This window comes from Pezoporus occidentalis, unplaced genomic scaffold (genome assembly GCF_034315485.1).
Source record: "Pezoporus occidentalis ecotype Australia unplaced genomic scaffold, CSIRO_AGI_Poc_V1 ctg17, whole genome shotgun sequence".
NCBI lineage: Eukaryota > Metazoa > Chordata > Aves > Psittaciformes > Psittacidae > Pezoporus > Pezoporus occidentalis.
In genome coordinates, this window is record NW_026913531.1 from 5,132,799 (window position 1) to 5,150,544 (window position 17,746).

Below are 17,746 nucleotides of genomic sequence, written 5' to 3' on the forward strand. Positions count from 1 at the left end.
GAACAGGTATCTGTGAGAGTATAGATGACCAATTCTCATACTGTTCTCTATTAAGCAAGGGAAGATCAGAGTTTAGGCCTGCTCCCCTTGAAATATTTTCCAGCTTTCTTCAGAGCATTCTATATAACTAAGTCTACTATGGAGAGTTCCATTCTCTCACCAGCTCATCTGCACCAAAAATGCTTTTATTCACAGAGGAAGTTATCACGGTTGCTTTCCTGAATCTCTGTTCTTTTCAGAACCTGCAGTTAAGACCAATCACTGGCACTTCACCTTCTGCTAATAGAGTAGCCATAATTTAAAAGCTAGTGCATCTCCTTCCATACTTGGTCCATATGAAAGTCAAACAAAAAAATATTACCTGCTCTTCCATTTTTCATTTTATTCATTTTATGCAGCATGTGTGTTGCAAATATTTATAGTCTGGGATGCTACCTGTAAGGCCTGAATTGTATTCTTACTTGATTTTTGGTTCTACTGGTGCTACAAAACTTGAATGAGGATGAGCTGTGCAACAATAAATTGTTTTCTAGTTCTGCATTCTTTTAAATACATTGACCTCCACAAATTTTGTTAATGATAAATAATCATGGGAAAGAAAGAGTCAAACACAAGTCTCTCAATTCAGATCAATACTCTTGAGAAGTTTAGGAAGAAATCTTGCTGATAAAGTTTGTTTCAAGTACAGTTGTGACACATAATGTCTCATGCCATAATACTAATCTCAAAGAAATACTATTTAATATTAGTATTGGAAAAAATCAGCACATACTGAAGAGTTTCATGGAGTTTCTGTGTTCTGGAAGGTGAATACATATTTGACTCTCTGGATTTCTGTGTCAGACTATTTCCATGAGTGTCCCTAATCATCCGTCAGGAACATTAGAAAACTTCTACAGAGCAAATCCTTTGCCAGATTTTATCTGGGGCTTAGGGTCATGTATCAGAATGTCAAAACACACACAAGAGCTGTGGGAGATAGCACTGAATGAAGTGCTAACAGAAATTACTGTTTTACTTTTGCTGCCAAAGTAATCAAGTATTTGAACAGCATATATGTGTATAGAAACACTCTCTAATAATAAGGTGTTATATTTATAAAAGTGCCCCATTCTTCAGGAGGAGAAATCCATCTTGAAATATACAAATAACAACTAATGTGTATGTGTCTGTCTGTGCTTGTAAACTATATTGTCATAAACTTAACGAGAGAGTTAATCAAACCACGATATTTTTCAGAGCTTCTTAAAAATGCAGAAAAACATACTGCTGTATTAGTCATCATTACTTGTCTTCTGAGCATCCCACAATTAAATTTATGTTTGGAAGTGAAGAAAGTGTTTGCCAGAAAAAAAGATGAAAGCCAATCTTGGTAACAGAAAAATAATTGTAATAAATAGACGTATTCTATATGTTGAGTCACTGGTGAGTACAATCCCACAAATGAGCTCTTCCTGTAAGTCTGGTAACTGATGGGTATTAAGCACTACTTTTTATCTATATGCAAGTCCCACAGTCTGGTTTAGTGATTTATTTCTGTCAGTAAAATTTCAAATAGTTTCCAGTCAAAAGCAGATTATTCACAACTACGCAATGTAAAATGTTACTGCAGATTTGCAATGTACCTTTTTTGCATGCCATGTAATTTATTAATAGTGTCAGGGTTGTGGTATTTCTGCTTATTTGTACATCATCATTCGGACTATAACCCCTTAAAATGTGAGTACAGAAATATCTTGGGGCTCACTAATATTTATGGTGTGTTTCAGATACTTTTTTCATACTGCTGAGTGTATGAACAGTATTAAAAGGATCTTATTTATGAAAGAAGCTTAATATATTGTAAGTGTAACATAGTAGGTTTAATTTAAAAAGCATCAAATGGTGTTATCTACCTGATGATGCCCACAAATCTGAATTCCTAAATGATCGTACTCATAGCTGAGTTTATCTGTACTCACGATGGTGTAGCTACATTTCAGAATTATTCTTGAGTTTATCGATAAAGAAGTGATTGTATGATCAGAGATAGCTTTTTGTTACCTCTGAAAGCAATTTCATGTAGTATTGATTGACTTTCAACATGGTTAACTGAATAGGTAAGTGGACAAATATCTACATGGCAATGCAGGTCTATTATATCATTAATTCTTTATTGCATTTGTAGGGTTTAAGCTTTAAGATTCAAATTCCACTCTTTTGAATGGTAAGGTATGTGTCTTGAACAATGAAATTTGGGGATTGACAGTGATGGAGAATTGTTCAGCAAAGGTTTGATCTGGCAACATCTACCTGTACAAGCAAATTTGCAAATTTGAGTCACTTCTCTGTATCTTGATACGTACTACTTGGATTCAATCTCTGCATCCTGAATTATGTACTGCAATGAACTATATTGTCTACTGCAACACTTTGTAATTCTGATGATACTATTTGTGATACTGATGAACATTATCTCTGTTATATAATGGTACTTTTTGCAAGCAAAATTCACTGCCAAATTGTGGGCATATATAAGATACAAACTTTGTTGCCTATGTTAAGTTTACACTGCAAAATGTTCAGCCTTTGATATTTAAGCAGGTAGAGTTCTATATATGCACTGTCAGCTCTAGGAAGAGTTTACCCCAGTGTTTAATAAGCCCGTCACTAACTACTTAAATAAACGTGGACTTCAGGGATTCATACCACTCTTGATCGAAACAGTATTGAGGAGTGGAAGCTGCTTGAATTCTCTCAGAACTTTTGTAATTGCAAAATTACTCTCATCTGTTAGTAAGTTTGAATAAAAAGTGTTTGGGTCTGCTAGGATTTGAGTTCAAAGAATAACTGTGGTTTGCCAAGGCAAGAAGTAGGTAACTAAAGCAATATTTAAAACCATGCTGAAAGCTTCAAAATGGGACAACTTTAAGGCTAATGTTTTCTAGACTGGAGAGGAAATAAAGTGAAAATCACCCAAGAATGTATTAACGCATGTCTCATTGAATCTCCTAACAGTTCCTCAGAGTAAGTAGTAACAGCACTTATCATCAGAAATCTGACTGTAAGAGTTATTTTCTGACATTTTCCATGTATTATGTGGCTGTGAGTTGCCACACCAAACTTGCTCAATTCACAAGTCAAAACAAGACTTTATTATGAGGCTAACAGTGCAACCACAGTCTATTGTCTGAAAGTTGGCCACTGCTATTGCTTCATACACCACCACCAAGAGGGATGACTTTGGACACAGGACTTCTATTACAGTTCTCTTGGTGAACTGTGTAGCAAAACAGAATTTGCTTTGTAGTTCTGAAATATATTGAGTCATTTGTATTAATGGTAATGACTAGTTTTGTCTGAGAGTTCAAGAGGCGACCTCAAAGAGACAGGCTGTAGCAGTAGACATGTAACCAAGGTGACATTTCTATAGGATATTTTTCACTGTAAATGTATCTTAAGGTTTAATGTATAAGGCTTACTATTTACTAAATATTCAGTATTGCTGGTAGATATTGAGATGTTCTCAGAGCACATTCTGGCTTAAATGTTCTCTAATTAGTTAGGTGTTCTGAACTGCTGCAGAGGACACATGCCCATTATTAAAAATACCTTGGTTACACTAGGAGGTCTGCTAGGAAATAGTGTTTCAGTTATTTCAAGATGGATGCTACTGACAATTTTCCTTTTTTTTTGTTTTTTTCCTTTTTATTTGGCTTCCAGTACTTTCTTGTAGAGCAAAATTTCCCATCGTAAAAGTAGTTGATTCTGCATTATGGTTGATTTGAAAGTTCAAAGAGGCACTCAGTTATACAGCTAATACCCAACAAATCTTCAGTTCTCTTAAATTCTTCAAGACAGGAAAATTTCCATTCAAATTGTTTTTCTTGTGTAGCTGACATTGTTTAAAGGTCGAGTAGAAATATTCTCATCGTGTGCATTATTTTCAAGACTCACGCAGGGGTGTAGTTGAAGGTCAGGGTTGAGCCAGCCCAGTGCCTTGCTGCTGTCATTAGGAGTGGCACCATCTGCCTGTCCCTCCTTCCCACTTCCCTTTTCATCTCCCAAACCATGCCTTACTCAGGCTGGGACGTGCCCTCCCCACTGCTGACTCCTGTGCTTATCTGACTGCATGGGAAACTGAAGAGACTAAAATACATTTGCCTTTTTTGCTGGGTGAGTTTTCTGCACGGAGCCAGCTCCTGGTGTGCTCAGAGAAGTGCTGAAGCCCAGCAGAGGCAGCGGCAGCAGCAGGGCCCCACACCTGGGAGGAAGAGGAGGTGAGGAAGAAACAGATCTTCCTATTTTTAGCTACAGCCAACTTGCAACTGACTTAGCTTATCACATCTCTACAGCTTATGGAATGACCTAGTTAATTTGGGGTTTTTTCATGGTGTAAAACTGCATAAACATTTAAGATTACAGAGTCAGTGCCTGGATTGCAGTCCAATTGTGGATTTCTGTAATGGGTCACAGTTGGAGTAACCCTGTTGATTTTACAATGGTTATTCCACGTTCTCAGCTGTGCAAGTTGGTGACACCCACCAAACAGATTTATGAAAGCTTCATGGTAAATTTCAGTTTTGGAGAAACTTTAGTCAGTGTTAGCTGTGGAGTTTGAGGTTTGGTTTGGGTCTTTTTGTTGTTTTTTGGGGGAGTTTTGGGTTTTTTTTTTACTTCATTCAGTAGAGAGATTATTTATCATTCCCTATACATGGTAGAAGATGTTTGAAAAGGCTTTTTTAAAGATGTATTTACTAATGCTGTGGCGTTTATTGTCCTTAAAAAGCACATACCTAAACATTTTGCAGGTATTTATATAAGTAATCCCTGTGTATCAAGACTGTCTGTGTGATCTTGTAACAGACTTCTAGGGTCAGTAATAAAAATATTTATATTCTTTTTTGTTAATGCCATTTTCTGAGAATAATGGCAGAACTACAGTCATAGAAAAATAGCAATAAGAAAAGGCTTTCCTCCTGGAGAAGAAAAAGTACTGCCAAGGATCAAATAGCTTTTATTCAAGCAATGAATTTACCCCTCATGTTTTTGATGTTTGAAAACTGTTGGTATGAGGTATTGTAAAATGTGTAAACAGTCAAATAAAATTAACTGCATGGACTTGATCTACTGCAGGCTTATGTTTTTTTGTGTTGAATAGTCATTTTTTTTTTAATGTCCTCCAATAAAAGTAGGTATCTAAAAAGTATTGTTAAACTTTTTGTTTTATTTTTGTTGTCCTAATTGCCTTGAAAAAATCTATCAACATAAAAAATATATGTTAAGATCAAGTCTGTTGAAAGCACTTGAGATAGGACACCTCTTTATACATATTTTTTCTGTTTTCATAGCAGCATATTTATAGACAAAAGTTGTTAGCTAAAGGATTTTACATTTATAGCAATATCCTTCATAGATCCTGGCAGGACTGGGGGAACCAGCTAGGAATGGTGACTCAAGAGAATCTTTTGGAACATCCTGTCTCCTAAATCTATCAAAAACAGACGCATGAAAGAAGTCAGTGATTACTCATTTTAGAGGGAGGAGTTTTATCCTTTCATTGATCTACACTTAGGTTACATGTTCTTCTCTTACCTAAAGCTCTCTGTGATAACTGTAGATTTCTTCTAAATCACCAACAGAAGTCAGCACTGTCCCCTTCACAAAGCAGACGATCTTTCTAGAAGCATAAATATTAAATACATTACAACTATTTAACAGAAGATTTGAAGGAAAGAAATTGAGACTAAGCCTCTGCTGTGACATCATTTTCACAGAATTCTATATCATCCCAAGGAAATATGTTTGCTAACACGTTTGTTGGAGGTTTTTGCTTACATTTTTTAGTTGACTCAGTCACCAACATCTCCAGACATATGCTCAGTGTCTAATCCTCTATGGGTGCTTTCATTGCTGCTTGTTTGTAGCATATAAAATCCAGTTTTATGTTAAGTAGGTGGGTTGCTGATTTGCCAGCATGCCATTCTGGAACGGGCATTTATGAATTGTTTTTAAGCACCAAATCAGACAATGAAAGCTTTATATCAATTCCCCAATTAGCAGTAATCATTCTTGTTAAACTTTGGTAAAGAGCTGTAGTATGCAATGAATGTAAAGTATTCATTCCTGGGCTATTTCTTTTTCTTCTTTTTTTTTTTTTTTTTTTTTTTTCCTCCCTGCATTTCTACATTTTGTCAAATAGTCTTATGCTGCTTGTTATTTCTGTTCATATTGCAGATTGAGAATGTTGATGTCTGCCTTAGCTTTCTGGCAGCCAGAGGCGTAAATGTCCAAGGTCTTTCTGCAGAAGGTAAGAGAAACCAATCATCAGAACAAATAATAATTGGATTTTTTCCTGGAAACTAATTTTCTTAATACAAATTATTTACACCTAAAAACCAAACTCCAGCTGTCTTGAACAGCCTGCAAATATAGATCAGTGACAGCTAGTTCCCTTTTCATTTTCTCTTGAGATTGAACCAAGAAATTCAATGTTTATGAAGCTTGAGACACTGTTTTATACTAATATTTTTGCAATAATATTAATATTTTAATCTTATATCCACAATATCAGATAGCTACAGAATTTCCTAAGCGTATTTTTTAACCTGTTCATTCATGGGATTCAAGACAACAAACATGAATATGAGAATCTTGCTCAATTAGTTAGATCCAGGGAAGACTATTTGTTTAAGCAGATTTATTAGTAGTAGTAATGTTGTCAGGATGAGTCTGAAAATTATTGTATTCCTTTGATGTCATTTATTAAGTGAAAGAATGAATGGTCTTGATGCTTCTATTACAGTCCTGTTTGCTATATTAGTCACCACAAGTGATTGCCTAATACAGTGACAATTAGGTTAATAAATATATTAAAATCATTAAAATAGTCTTAATTAGTATGTAATATTTGCTTTGTTAGTGTAGAATTAAGTGAGGTGGATACTTTATCTTGTAAATTGATAAAATGTATACTAGCATTTGTCCTGTAACAAATTAAGCAGTTCAGTGAGGTGCCCTGCACCTTCAAAATCCCTCTGACCTCCATGGCAGCTAAAGGTAACAGTTATATACAAGATGTAACCCTATATTTTTATTTTGCTTGTAGCACACTTAAAAGCTGAAGGAACTTTTTTTCCCAGAGTTGGTAATTTTAATTGAATTTTAGAAAATATACAGAGACACAGTTGTGAATGTTAACCACTGTTTGATTTTGAAATTAACTCAGAATAGTTATCTTTCACTATCTCCACCTTTCTAGTACCTTAACAGGAGTGTAACATGACCACAATACATACTATATATGCACTTTTATAGTCCGTTCGTGGAAAGCTTCTTAACTGATTTGAAAGAGCTGTATATACTGTAGATATGTTGTTGGAAGAGAATACTGAACATTTGCATGTTGCCTTTCACCTCAGAGCTGTTCTTTTAAGCACAGACTATTTTTACTCACATATAAAATAGCGATCAAATCTGTGAATAGCATGAATTTATTTTATGACAATGTTCTTCATTGTTTAGTAGCATGACACAACACATGACACTATTTTTCTGAGTGCATTCTGTAATACATTCCTTTATTCATAACTTTGTTTTGCTTTGGAAAATCAATTACAAAAATTTTTAATAGGATGTAAACTTCAACTGTGTAGCCTTAAGTTCAAATACTATTAAAAGCAATAATTCTAAATAGTGTTAAATACAAGGACTATTTTTTAAAACTTTCATTAATCTTCAAAACTGCCTTTTAGTAATGCAGACCATGAGCTCTGAAGTAAGATTAAAAGTAGTTTTGCTGTTTTGCAGTTGGTCATGAATCTGGTATAAGTCTGCTAAAATCCTTGTAATTATACTAGTTCAAAGTTTCACAGCAGTGTGAATTCCTTAAATATACCATATTTAGCATGTACAATCTGGGAATAATTTCCCTTGAGGAGAAGAAATTGAGAAAAACAGATACTTACCTTTTTTAATCATGAAATTGTCAAGTTATCTTCCCAGTGTTTTGTCAGCACATTGATGTTTAAAATCAATTCAGTTTAGGAACCATAAGTCTGTTGCTTGCAATAAGCTTTGGTAAATATGTCTTGTTACTACTGGGTCATTTATTAATAACCAGAAAGTTTCTGCAACAGTAAATCATGATCTTAAAAGGGTTTGAAGATTTCACAACCAGCTTCCCACCTCATTTTGAGACTTGAGCAAGGAGGTCTAGAAGAAAGGTAATTTTCAAATCTTGAATGCAAGATCTATATTGGAGTACCCAAACGACAAATAATAAGCCAGCTTGCTACAAAGAACACTCCACTTCTTTTCTATGCAAGTAGTTAGTACACATTAGAAGTTTCTGGATTTTTATTCTATTTAAGAGATACCTTCCAACTTAAAACTTTTTTCCTCCTTTAAAAGTAGGACAGAAAAAGGAGTTAAAATCTGGTACCTGGAGAAGTTTGGTCATGCTAGGGCCAGAATGAAATAGCTTTACTTAAAGCATTAGATATTCTTATATGGTGGGCTAGTGAGATGTGCATGCTATCAATCCTTCCATCTTCCTCTGAAAACTGTCATATTTATTAATAAAATAGAAGCTTCCACTTCAAGCAGTATGATGCATTTCTAGGAAAGTCAAAACTACTGGTATGTTTTAAATGTACATCAATCCAAAAACGACATGTGGGATTGAAAACTCTTGGAACATTTCTTAGCTTCTGAATATATTTTGGAGTGCCTCATGATGACAGTGTTGAGGGAATGAGTACCATTGTTACTCCACGCCGAATGGTGAAGGCCAAGAAAATTGTTTCTCTTAGAATGTCCTCTTTGCTAGCAATGATGATGTTTGTTTGCTCAGAAACAAACTAGTAAGTGAGCCTAAATGAAGCCTTGGGTGGCATGTTTTAGTGGGAGGTGTCCCTGCCCATGGCAGGGGGTTAGAACTAGATGATCTTAAGGTCCTTCCCAACCCTAACTATTCTATGATTCTGTGATTCTATAACATTCTTCTTTAGAAATAGTAAAGAATGTGGTTAAACACAAAATGAGCAAAATTTTAGGATAAACTATTTTGAATGGAATATAACAAAGGGGTTTTGAGCATTAAGTGATGCTTAAATCATAAGAATAATTAAACCGGTATAACATACAGAAAATCTTTTAGCATCAGAGCATATGGATAGTTACGTGATTTTGTTGAGGTTTTTTAAAGATAATTTTACATATAAGTTTTCTGTGTTCCTCGATAATGATCTTCCTTGAAACCACCATGTTTCATTGGTTGCCTTGAAAGCTTTCTAATTTTGAGATATTCTGTCTATGCCTGGTGGTCCCATGCGGAATCACAGATCCTGCAGCATCTTCATAGGAAGGTGCGAAAGTATGGATATTTAGAACAAATTTCCATTTTGCAAAGTATATTCCTGTGTCCAGGATTATGTTGGCTTTTGAAGAACCGGTTGACAGCTTAAGTACTCCACTGTTTGCTGTCCTGTTAATGTATGTGGTAACATTTCATCTAATCCTGTTGAAGGGAAATGAATATTATTTAAAAGACATGAATATAACAGTCATTGTTTATAAATTCTGCTTTCAAAATTACCTAAGAAAGCTGTATAGCACATACAGCTCAGTATTTAGACTTGGAGGGAAAGCAGAAAATTGCAGTGTTGCATGTTAGGTTACAAGGCTATAGGTCTAATGAAAAACTTTCACAAGAAGTTCAGTGCCAAAGAAAATTAATAATGAGGTTATGAACAAGCCTAAGCGCTGCGGATAATTTCATTAAAGTCTCCTGAGGCTTCTTTTTTTGACACAGAGATCCTTTGTGAACAAAGGATAACATTATTCTTTTGAACCCTTCATCTCATCCTGGCAAAGACTAAGAAAGGAACAGCAGACATGAGGATACCACTGTGGCTCCCCAGAATTTCACGAGTAGCTCCTTTAGCCTCATGTGACAGCTGTAGTTTTGAAGTCTTCATTAATCAGTAATAGCCATGTAAAAGAGAAAGCTAGAAAATCATGTAGTTCAAAAGTTCAAAGATGTATTCATCTATCTACTTTACTGTCTTCTTTTTTTTTTTCCTTTTTTTTGTTACCCATTAATCTCCTTCTTTCATGTTCCTAGCAAATTTATGTGAAGGGGTATATGCTCACTCAGAAGACTGTTACTATCTCCTCCTTCTGATTTTTTCCTAGTCATTGTTCCCACTGTGCACAGAATGTGCCCCAAAATCAAAAAGAGGCATTTACAGCCATGAGGTAGAAGAGGTGTGTACCTAAGGCCAGAAAGAATTTGGATTTTTCTAAATGCTTCTCTGCTTACTAAGAATATTTTTACTGTGTTGAGGCAGGACTATTCATTTCAGATTATGTATGTTATTCTGTGACTGTGTACATGTGACTCATCATGAAAACGTTATAGGGATTTGTGTTTGTTGCAACAATGACCCATAGATAAGAAAGATTACCATAAATTATCAGTGCTACCTAACATGACCCTGATAGGAGACATAAATGAAAAGATATAAGGCATAAACATGGGTAGCTATAGGTATGTACAGAGATGTTTTAGTATAAAACTCTTACAAAACTGAAGTCTAAAACCACAATATTTTCACTTCTTATTCTCTGTCTTCTTTTTTTTTTTTTTTGTAATAGAAATAAGGAATGGAAATTTGAAAGCCATTTTAGGGCTGTTTTTCAGTTTGTCTCGGTACAAACAGCAGCAACATCATCAGCAACAGTACTACCAGTCTCTGGTGGAGCTACAACAGCAAGTCCCTTCTCCAGCTGAAATCAGCCAGTCCAAAACACACCAAGATATGCAGTCGAGGTAAGCTAAAAAGTTATTTTTCTCAGATGTAAAACCCTTTTATTTTTCTGTTAAAAAAAAAGAGTTTTGTGAAAAAAATTAGCCACTTTAAGACTTAAAAGCCTGGTGTTTTTTTAAACTATTTTTTTTAAATTAATATAGGCAAACAGTATCTGAAGTGGGATTTTGGTATTAAGCTTGTGTTTCTTGGGAGTTAAGGTACAGTGAGAGCAGAGAACACTCCCAATTAAAGTTAGTCCCAGTTTAATTAATTTTAAGGCATTCTTTCAATTTAATAATGATTCTACTGCCCTTTGCACAGTAAGAGAAAATTAGCCCACCATGAGGTTAGTATACTGGTTATTTTCATGTATTTTTCACATACCCAGTTCCAAATCTAAACAAGCAATTTCAAATGATTAGCAAAATACATGGGGAAAAGGCATAAGTAATACTTTAATTTGTTATAAACTGTTTTCATCCCCACACATTCTAGGTTTGAGTGCCAAATTCTGTTTGAGTGCTTTTCGAAAGGGAAAAGAAATGGCCTCAGCCTAGTTGTTTCTTTTAAGTAGTCAGTTTATTATTTAGTTTTAGGAAAGGAAAGCACTCAGCAGAATCCTTAATTGATTAATTACATTTCTTTCAGACTGAGGCTGAAAACATTTTGAAAAGGTATTTGCTTACAAGCCATGACAAAAGCATCAGTTTAAACAAAGTATCCCTTTAAATGGAGACCAATTTATAATTTATGGAGAAGTCAAAAAAGGACATTCACATGCAGTGCTGTGTAAAGTGTAATTCTTCATGAAGAGTTCTACGTATTGCTCTGTTGGGTTTATTTCTTGTTTGATTTATTATTTCCTTGTTTGAAATTTTTTGCATTCTTACTGAACAATTGTATGTCTAGAATGTGGTAAATCAAGGATTTAGGAAGAATTGAGAGTATTGGGCTACTAGAATGAAATTTTGGTTCTTGAATCCATATCTTAATTACACTTTCATGTTTATGATGGATATACTTCTTTGGTTGAGAAGATGTCACACTTCAGCCTAATAGGAATCTATGTCTTGAAACTAGGAATGTTATAGAACTATGTTTATAGGAAAATGTTGCTGATGACATTTTAGTTACCTCATTTGAGATAAACATGAAGATAAAATTATGTTTGCCTTGGGCATTACAATGTGAAATGCATTTTCTTTCTCTGCTACTGAAAAATAATGTCTTTGAACGCTTTCTCTGTGAAGTTTACTATTAACATGTAATTTGGGGGATTATGGTGGGACCCTAGAAGAATCTGACCATATGGAGCATTTTCTGAAGTTGAATTTATGCTTTCTGAAGGATATTTAGTACTGGATAAGAAGCAATAACATCCTGTTATTCAGAAATTATTTATTGTTCCTATGAATGTAGATCTACAAGTGTTCACTGCTTTAATCAGTGGAACTAAGGACTTAGCCAGATTCAAGTAAATACCTTTGTTTAATGGGTTTTGCTTATAACTTTGTAAAGGAACTGGAATTTTTCCTGCTTTTCTAACCTACACATGGTGAATATTTAATAAAAAAAATATTTACCATGTTCCTTTTTACATCACCGCTGTTGCAAGGAATTCTGTTTGTCAAAAAAAGCTTGGAGCATAGCAGTTGTTTGCTATTTGGAAGACGACAATTGCACACTAGTTCTTTGTCTGCTCAGGAATGGTAGGCAAAGAAGGGATGAAATTTTTATAAAAGTTTCTTTTCATTATAATTCCACAAGAGCTCATGGTCTTTCAGTGCCTTTTTCTGCTCTTTTCCTCTGCTGTGTTTATATATACCTAATTAGGAGGAAGGGTAATCATTCCATTTTCAGAACCCCAGCATTCATGCCTTCATAAAGTGATATCTAAGGCTGGTTTAACAAAATTTCTACTTCCATCAGTGTGCCTTAGACCTACTTCGATGGCAGGAGTTTAAAATAATTTAATTCTTTGATTAAATTTCTATTCATATCTGTGTTTTGGCTGCAAAATTTTTCTATTTAAAAAAATATTACACCAAGATTGGTACCATCTTTCTTGTATATGTAAACTGAAAGCAAGAATTTCCTGTTTGTTTTCAAACATACATACATAGAAGGTTGATGTTTGTCACCATAAATATCTGTCTTATACCTAACGGTGTTTTATTTGACTTGAAGACAAATCACCTGAGAACACCTGAGAAATAAATCTGTCCTTTTGAGGCACTGTATATATTTAAGTGCATTTGATATGCACGTGTTTGTATGTGTACAGAGCAAAACCAAAACATATGCACTGACAAAAGGTGGATTCTTTCTACAGACTTTGTACTTTAAAAAAAACGTTCAGTAAGCAATCACATTTTGTGTTGTAATTTAAGTCTCTGAAACTATGTCTTAATACTTGCAGTTACTTCAGTTTAGATGTCAGAAAAGTTATCTTCTTTGTTGCTTCCAGCAAAGGTATAGGAAGCATATTACTTAATTTCTGCTCAATTTCCTAGGGGGTTATGATGTCCTCAGTAATCATCAATGTCTGTGAGCATTACTAGGTAATGATCACTGCTAACTGCTTTATCTACTCTGGTATCAACCTCCGTGAGAGTGCTTGGGCCCTTTGCCAACAAAAGCTGTAACAGGCACAAGTAGTATTAGGACCCTACAGCTTTCATAGCCAGGTTGTTTTGATATAGTAAACAAAGAGAAGCCCCTGGTTATAATCAGAAAATTATGAGACTGACAGGATTAGGTTTGTGCAGACATGGGGAATTCAGGAGACTAATTCAGGAGGATAGCTGTCCTTGTATAACTAGGTAATTCGTATCTCCTACAGGAGACAACACAGATAAGGGATTTAATTAAACTGATTTGTGGATGTCGTGGTTTAAGATGAACCCAGGATAATGGAGAAGCCTCCTTCCTCTTAGTGTAAAGTTTGCATAGGAAGATAATGAATTTTCTGCAGCAGGCTCTTAACAAAGTTACCTAAATTTGGTCAGTGTGGTAATGCTTCCCTAACATTCCCAATTCCATTTAATCTGTCCATAACTAAGCTCAGAGTTGTAAAAATGGTGCACACAGAAGGGGAGCAAGATTCTTTTATGTGAAAGAGTAGCACTGGTCTATGAATCCTACATGGCTATGAAGCCAACAACATCATTTCAAATTAAATGTGAAAGAATAAAGGAAATTGATTGATGGTAAGTGAAATTTTGTTGCAAAGAATATTCTTTATTTATGGATAATTATAATTTCATACCACTAAGTATAAAAACTCTAAAAATTATTTAGAAAATTAGTGGAAAAGTCTGTGGTAGATGATGAATGGTAACCTAAGGGAGACAATGGGTTTAGATGTGATTTCAAATTTCTTTTTATCCTAAAATTTCCTATATTCTTGTATGACTAACTATGGAAATTGAATTCTTCAAAAGCTGAGGTAGGCACTTCATTCTTTCCTTATGACTTTGTTGTAGCTTTGAGATTGAGTTAAAAAACTACAGTGCTGGTGGCCTTATTTATATGTCAGTACAGATAGATGACAACAATAGTTACATTATATTTTTATGCTTTGCTTTTCTAGTGGATTCCATTATCACAGCAATACATCCAAACTTTCTACAGTGATGATCTTTCAACCACCCAGATACTAAGAGAAAACACATGTGGATGAAAAGAAGTTCTGTCTCATTTATGGATTAGGCAGTAACTGGTTTCAGTAAGCTGTCAGCAAAATTCCCCAAGATGGACAAACTATTTTATCACGTACAGGAATGATGAGCACAGCTTGAGGTCCAGATGGATTTTGTTAAATTTGTTATATTAAAAGAGCACCCTGGTTTTCCTAGGCATATAAACAAAGTTAGGTAGCTATTTCCACGAGCAGTTGCATATATAACTACTGCAAAGAACTAGGTTTCAAGTTGCCTCCTGCTCAGAAGTACTAGGGGAAAAAATGAAGTATATTGGACGCACAGCTTGTGCTGGGTGAAATACAGTAATGCAAATGTAGTGGTTATGATTACAAATCTCAACAGATCCATGCTGAAATACTGACAATATCTATGCCAATCTCCATTACACCACTCTGAATTTAGAAGGTGGTCTTTGTTTCAATGTTCTGGAGATTGAAAATGTAACCTAAAATGGTCTACACCAAGTGCATTGCACTGACAAAATGGAATGTGCCTATAATCATGTGTCCTCCTTGGTTAATGGAAGGAAAGCAATGAACCAAGTCTGTTCACTGTCTTTAGCTCTTGCCATTCCTAGCCACTTGGTTTTAGTGAAGTGAAACAAATAGGTAGTTCCTGCTTTTACCAATACAGAATCATTATCTAATGACTGCAAGGAAAAGATTTATTTCTTCTTTGTATTCCCTGTTTTCTAAGTAGGGTCTAAGCAGGCAAACTGCTACTAGTCTAATTTGATGTACTTTTATGCATCTAGGAGATAATGCAGAATAAATTGCTTGATGTGACTGCACCAGGATCTGCAGCAGCTGACCTTCAAATAGACCTTATGGATTTAATCGTACTTCAACTGTCCTATCTTTCCATCTTGAAAATCAGCTTTTGCCCCATTTTTGTTCTACTCCTCAAAGAGTAGACTCCTCACAGAGTCATAACAGGCCTCAGGATTCCCAAAGAAAGGAACTTTAGGAAGCAAGCTTCCATTTTCCTGAAGTCCAAGTAACTAAAGTAAATAATATTTCTGTTTCCCAATTTAATCAGTTAACTGTGTACCTAAGCAAATATATGGTATTTAATAATGATGAATTGCATAAATTAGAGACTTGTTCCTGTGATAAGCACTGTATAGGTCATCAGGAAATGTGGCTCTTTTTCCACATGCTGTTTGTTTACCTTATAGAGCTATGAAATTAATTTACGCATTTGATAAAACTGTCATTATGTGATGAGAATTACTGTATTTTCAGGAGTTTTTTAGGCCACAGCTATGATATATGGACAGAATATATTAAAAAGTAGACCTTCATAGCCTCATATAAATTAATATTACTGCCATAATTCAATATTTTTTTCTTAAAATTCCTTTTAATAGCTATATTTTGAAATAGCTTGCAAAAATGCATCAGCGCTATAAGTTTCATAATGCATTCCTTTGGCAGATTCAGAAATTATCATACACAAAAGAGTTACTTTTTGATGATGGCAAATGCCTAACTTTTCTAATAACCTTCACACAAAAAAGCAGCACAATACAATAGCAAGAATGTATTTGCCACATACTCTTTCCCTGTAGCCCGTCCTCTCTAAGATGAGAAGATATCTAACAATATTTCTTATGCTTAAAGCTAGGGGGGGAAAAAGGAGGTTTAGAAACAGACTCAGTTTCTAAAACAAATGGTCTTCTCTATAGCTATAATATATAGAACCTACTAGATAGAACATATAAAACTGTAAATTATATAGCATTTTCTAGCCTCTCAATAACTTCTAAATCTATCCTAAAGAAGATTCTTTCAAACTTATCATTTCCTCTTTAGCCATTTCACTACCAACCTCTCGGAAACTTCTTGTGTCTTTTACTTTCTTACATAATTCTGTGGGATGGATCCTGAAAAACTAGCTCTTTATGGTTGGCACCTGCCCTTGTGTGTTATTTAGTATGTTCTACATTTCTTCCTCTCTGCAAAGTACCTGATGTTTGACTGAAAATTTTCTTTAGGATCCTGTGACATGCAGGTACACTGATTTCTCCTGTTTATAAATAACCTCTGCCACCTGCTTGAGAACGGTATTTCTTTCTGTGCCTCTCATTTTGTTTGCATTTCAAAATGTGGTTTCCATCTTTTCTCCTTGTCTGTTCTTACAATTTCCAAAAGAGCGTTTTAATTTATTTTACTGATGATTCTCATCCTGTGCATTTCAGATATCATTGTCTCCCTTGCCACTGATTACTTTTAATATTTCAGTTCTGATGCACTTTGGCCATAATTTTCCCCGTTTCTAATCTAGATAATATAGAATTTAATGGGAAGTGTTCCATTCATCCTTGTAGCATTTGAATACAACTTTTCATGTATTTCCTTTTGAGGGAATAGAAGCTTCATAATGTAGTTATTTTCCCTTCAAACATTCTTTGTTGCTCTACCCTCACTCTCTATAGAGATTCATCAGTTCTTCTATTGTCTGGTTTTGTGTATATGGTCAGTCTTTTCCTTGCATTCTTGCTTTTATTTAAGTCAGATTTATATTTGTACTGCTACTTTCTTTGCTATTGTCAGCCCTTTCTGTCAACTTTTCTCTCTTAGTATTTTTACGTACTTTGCAATAAATGTGATATTCTACATATTGTCATTTTGCAGATATCAGTTAATGAAATAACGTTACATGTTGCAACTGCTATTGAGAAGATAACTCTCTCTTCTGTCTTCATCTACCAAATAAAAATCCCAACCCTAAATCCATACACTTCCAAAGTGCTGTTTATGACAATTATTGCACATGGAAAATGGATTAAAATAGAAGTTGGAAAAAAAAAAAAGAAAGTTTTTTTAGCATTTAAAAATCGCCACACTAAAAGTGGTAAATCAGCAGTTTAGGAAAATCACTTATATATAAATATTTGTGTTTTGGTCTGCTTTTCTGAAAATCCTTATGGAAGCATAGCTGAAATGTTGGTAGAATGTTTTGTAATTTCTTTATATTACCTAACTTTTACTATTTTAGAGTCAATGGGGAGACCAAACAAAATGCTCACAAATGTACTTTAATACCTTTGACAAAACCAGGCTTAAATATGTGATAATTGTTTGACTGGTTTGTGGGAATCACAGCCATACTTTAGGATGTGTTAATGAATGTCCATTTTCTGGAAAACCGTGAAAAGGTTCAAGGGACAATGAGTGTAGGTTTGAAGAATTGACAGACTCAGGCTTTCTGGCACCCCCTTTTTCATTCCCTCTCAGAGAAAACTTT

The 17,746-nt window shown here is 34.7% G+C and overlaps 1 protein-coding gene across 10 annotated transcripts in view; it reads left to right on the top strand.

Moving 5' to 3' along the window:
* NAV3 (neuron navigator 3) overlaps nt 1–17,746 on the top strand; it is a 540,674-nt gene that overhangs the window by 372,262 nt on the left and 150,666 nt on the right. For all 10 annotated transcript variants that reach the window (XM_062613809.1, XM_062613807.1, XM_062613808.1 and 7 more), the window contains 2 exons: nt 6,217–6,289; nt 10,639–10,813. In XM_062613809.1, coding sequence (XP_062469793.1) covers nt 6,217–6,289; nt 10,639–10,813 — 248 coding nt within the window. The remainder of the gene's footprint in view (nt 1–6,216; nt 6,290–10,638; nt 10,814–17,746) is intronic.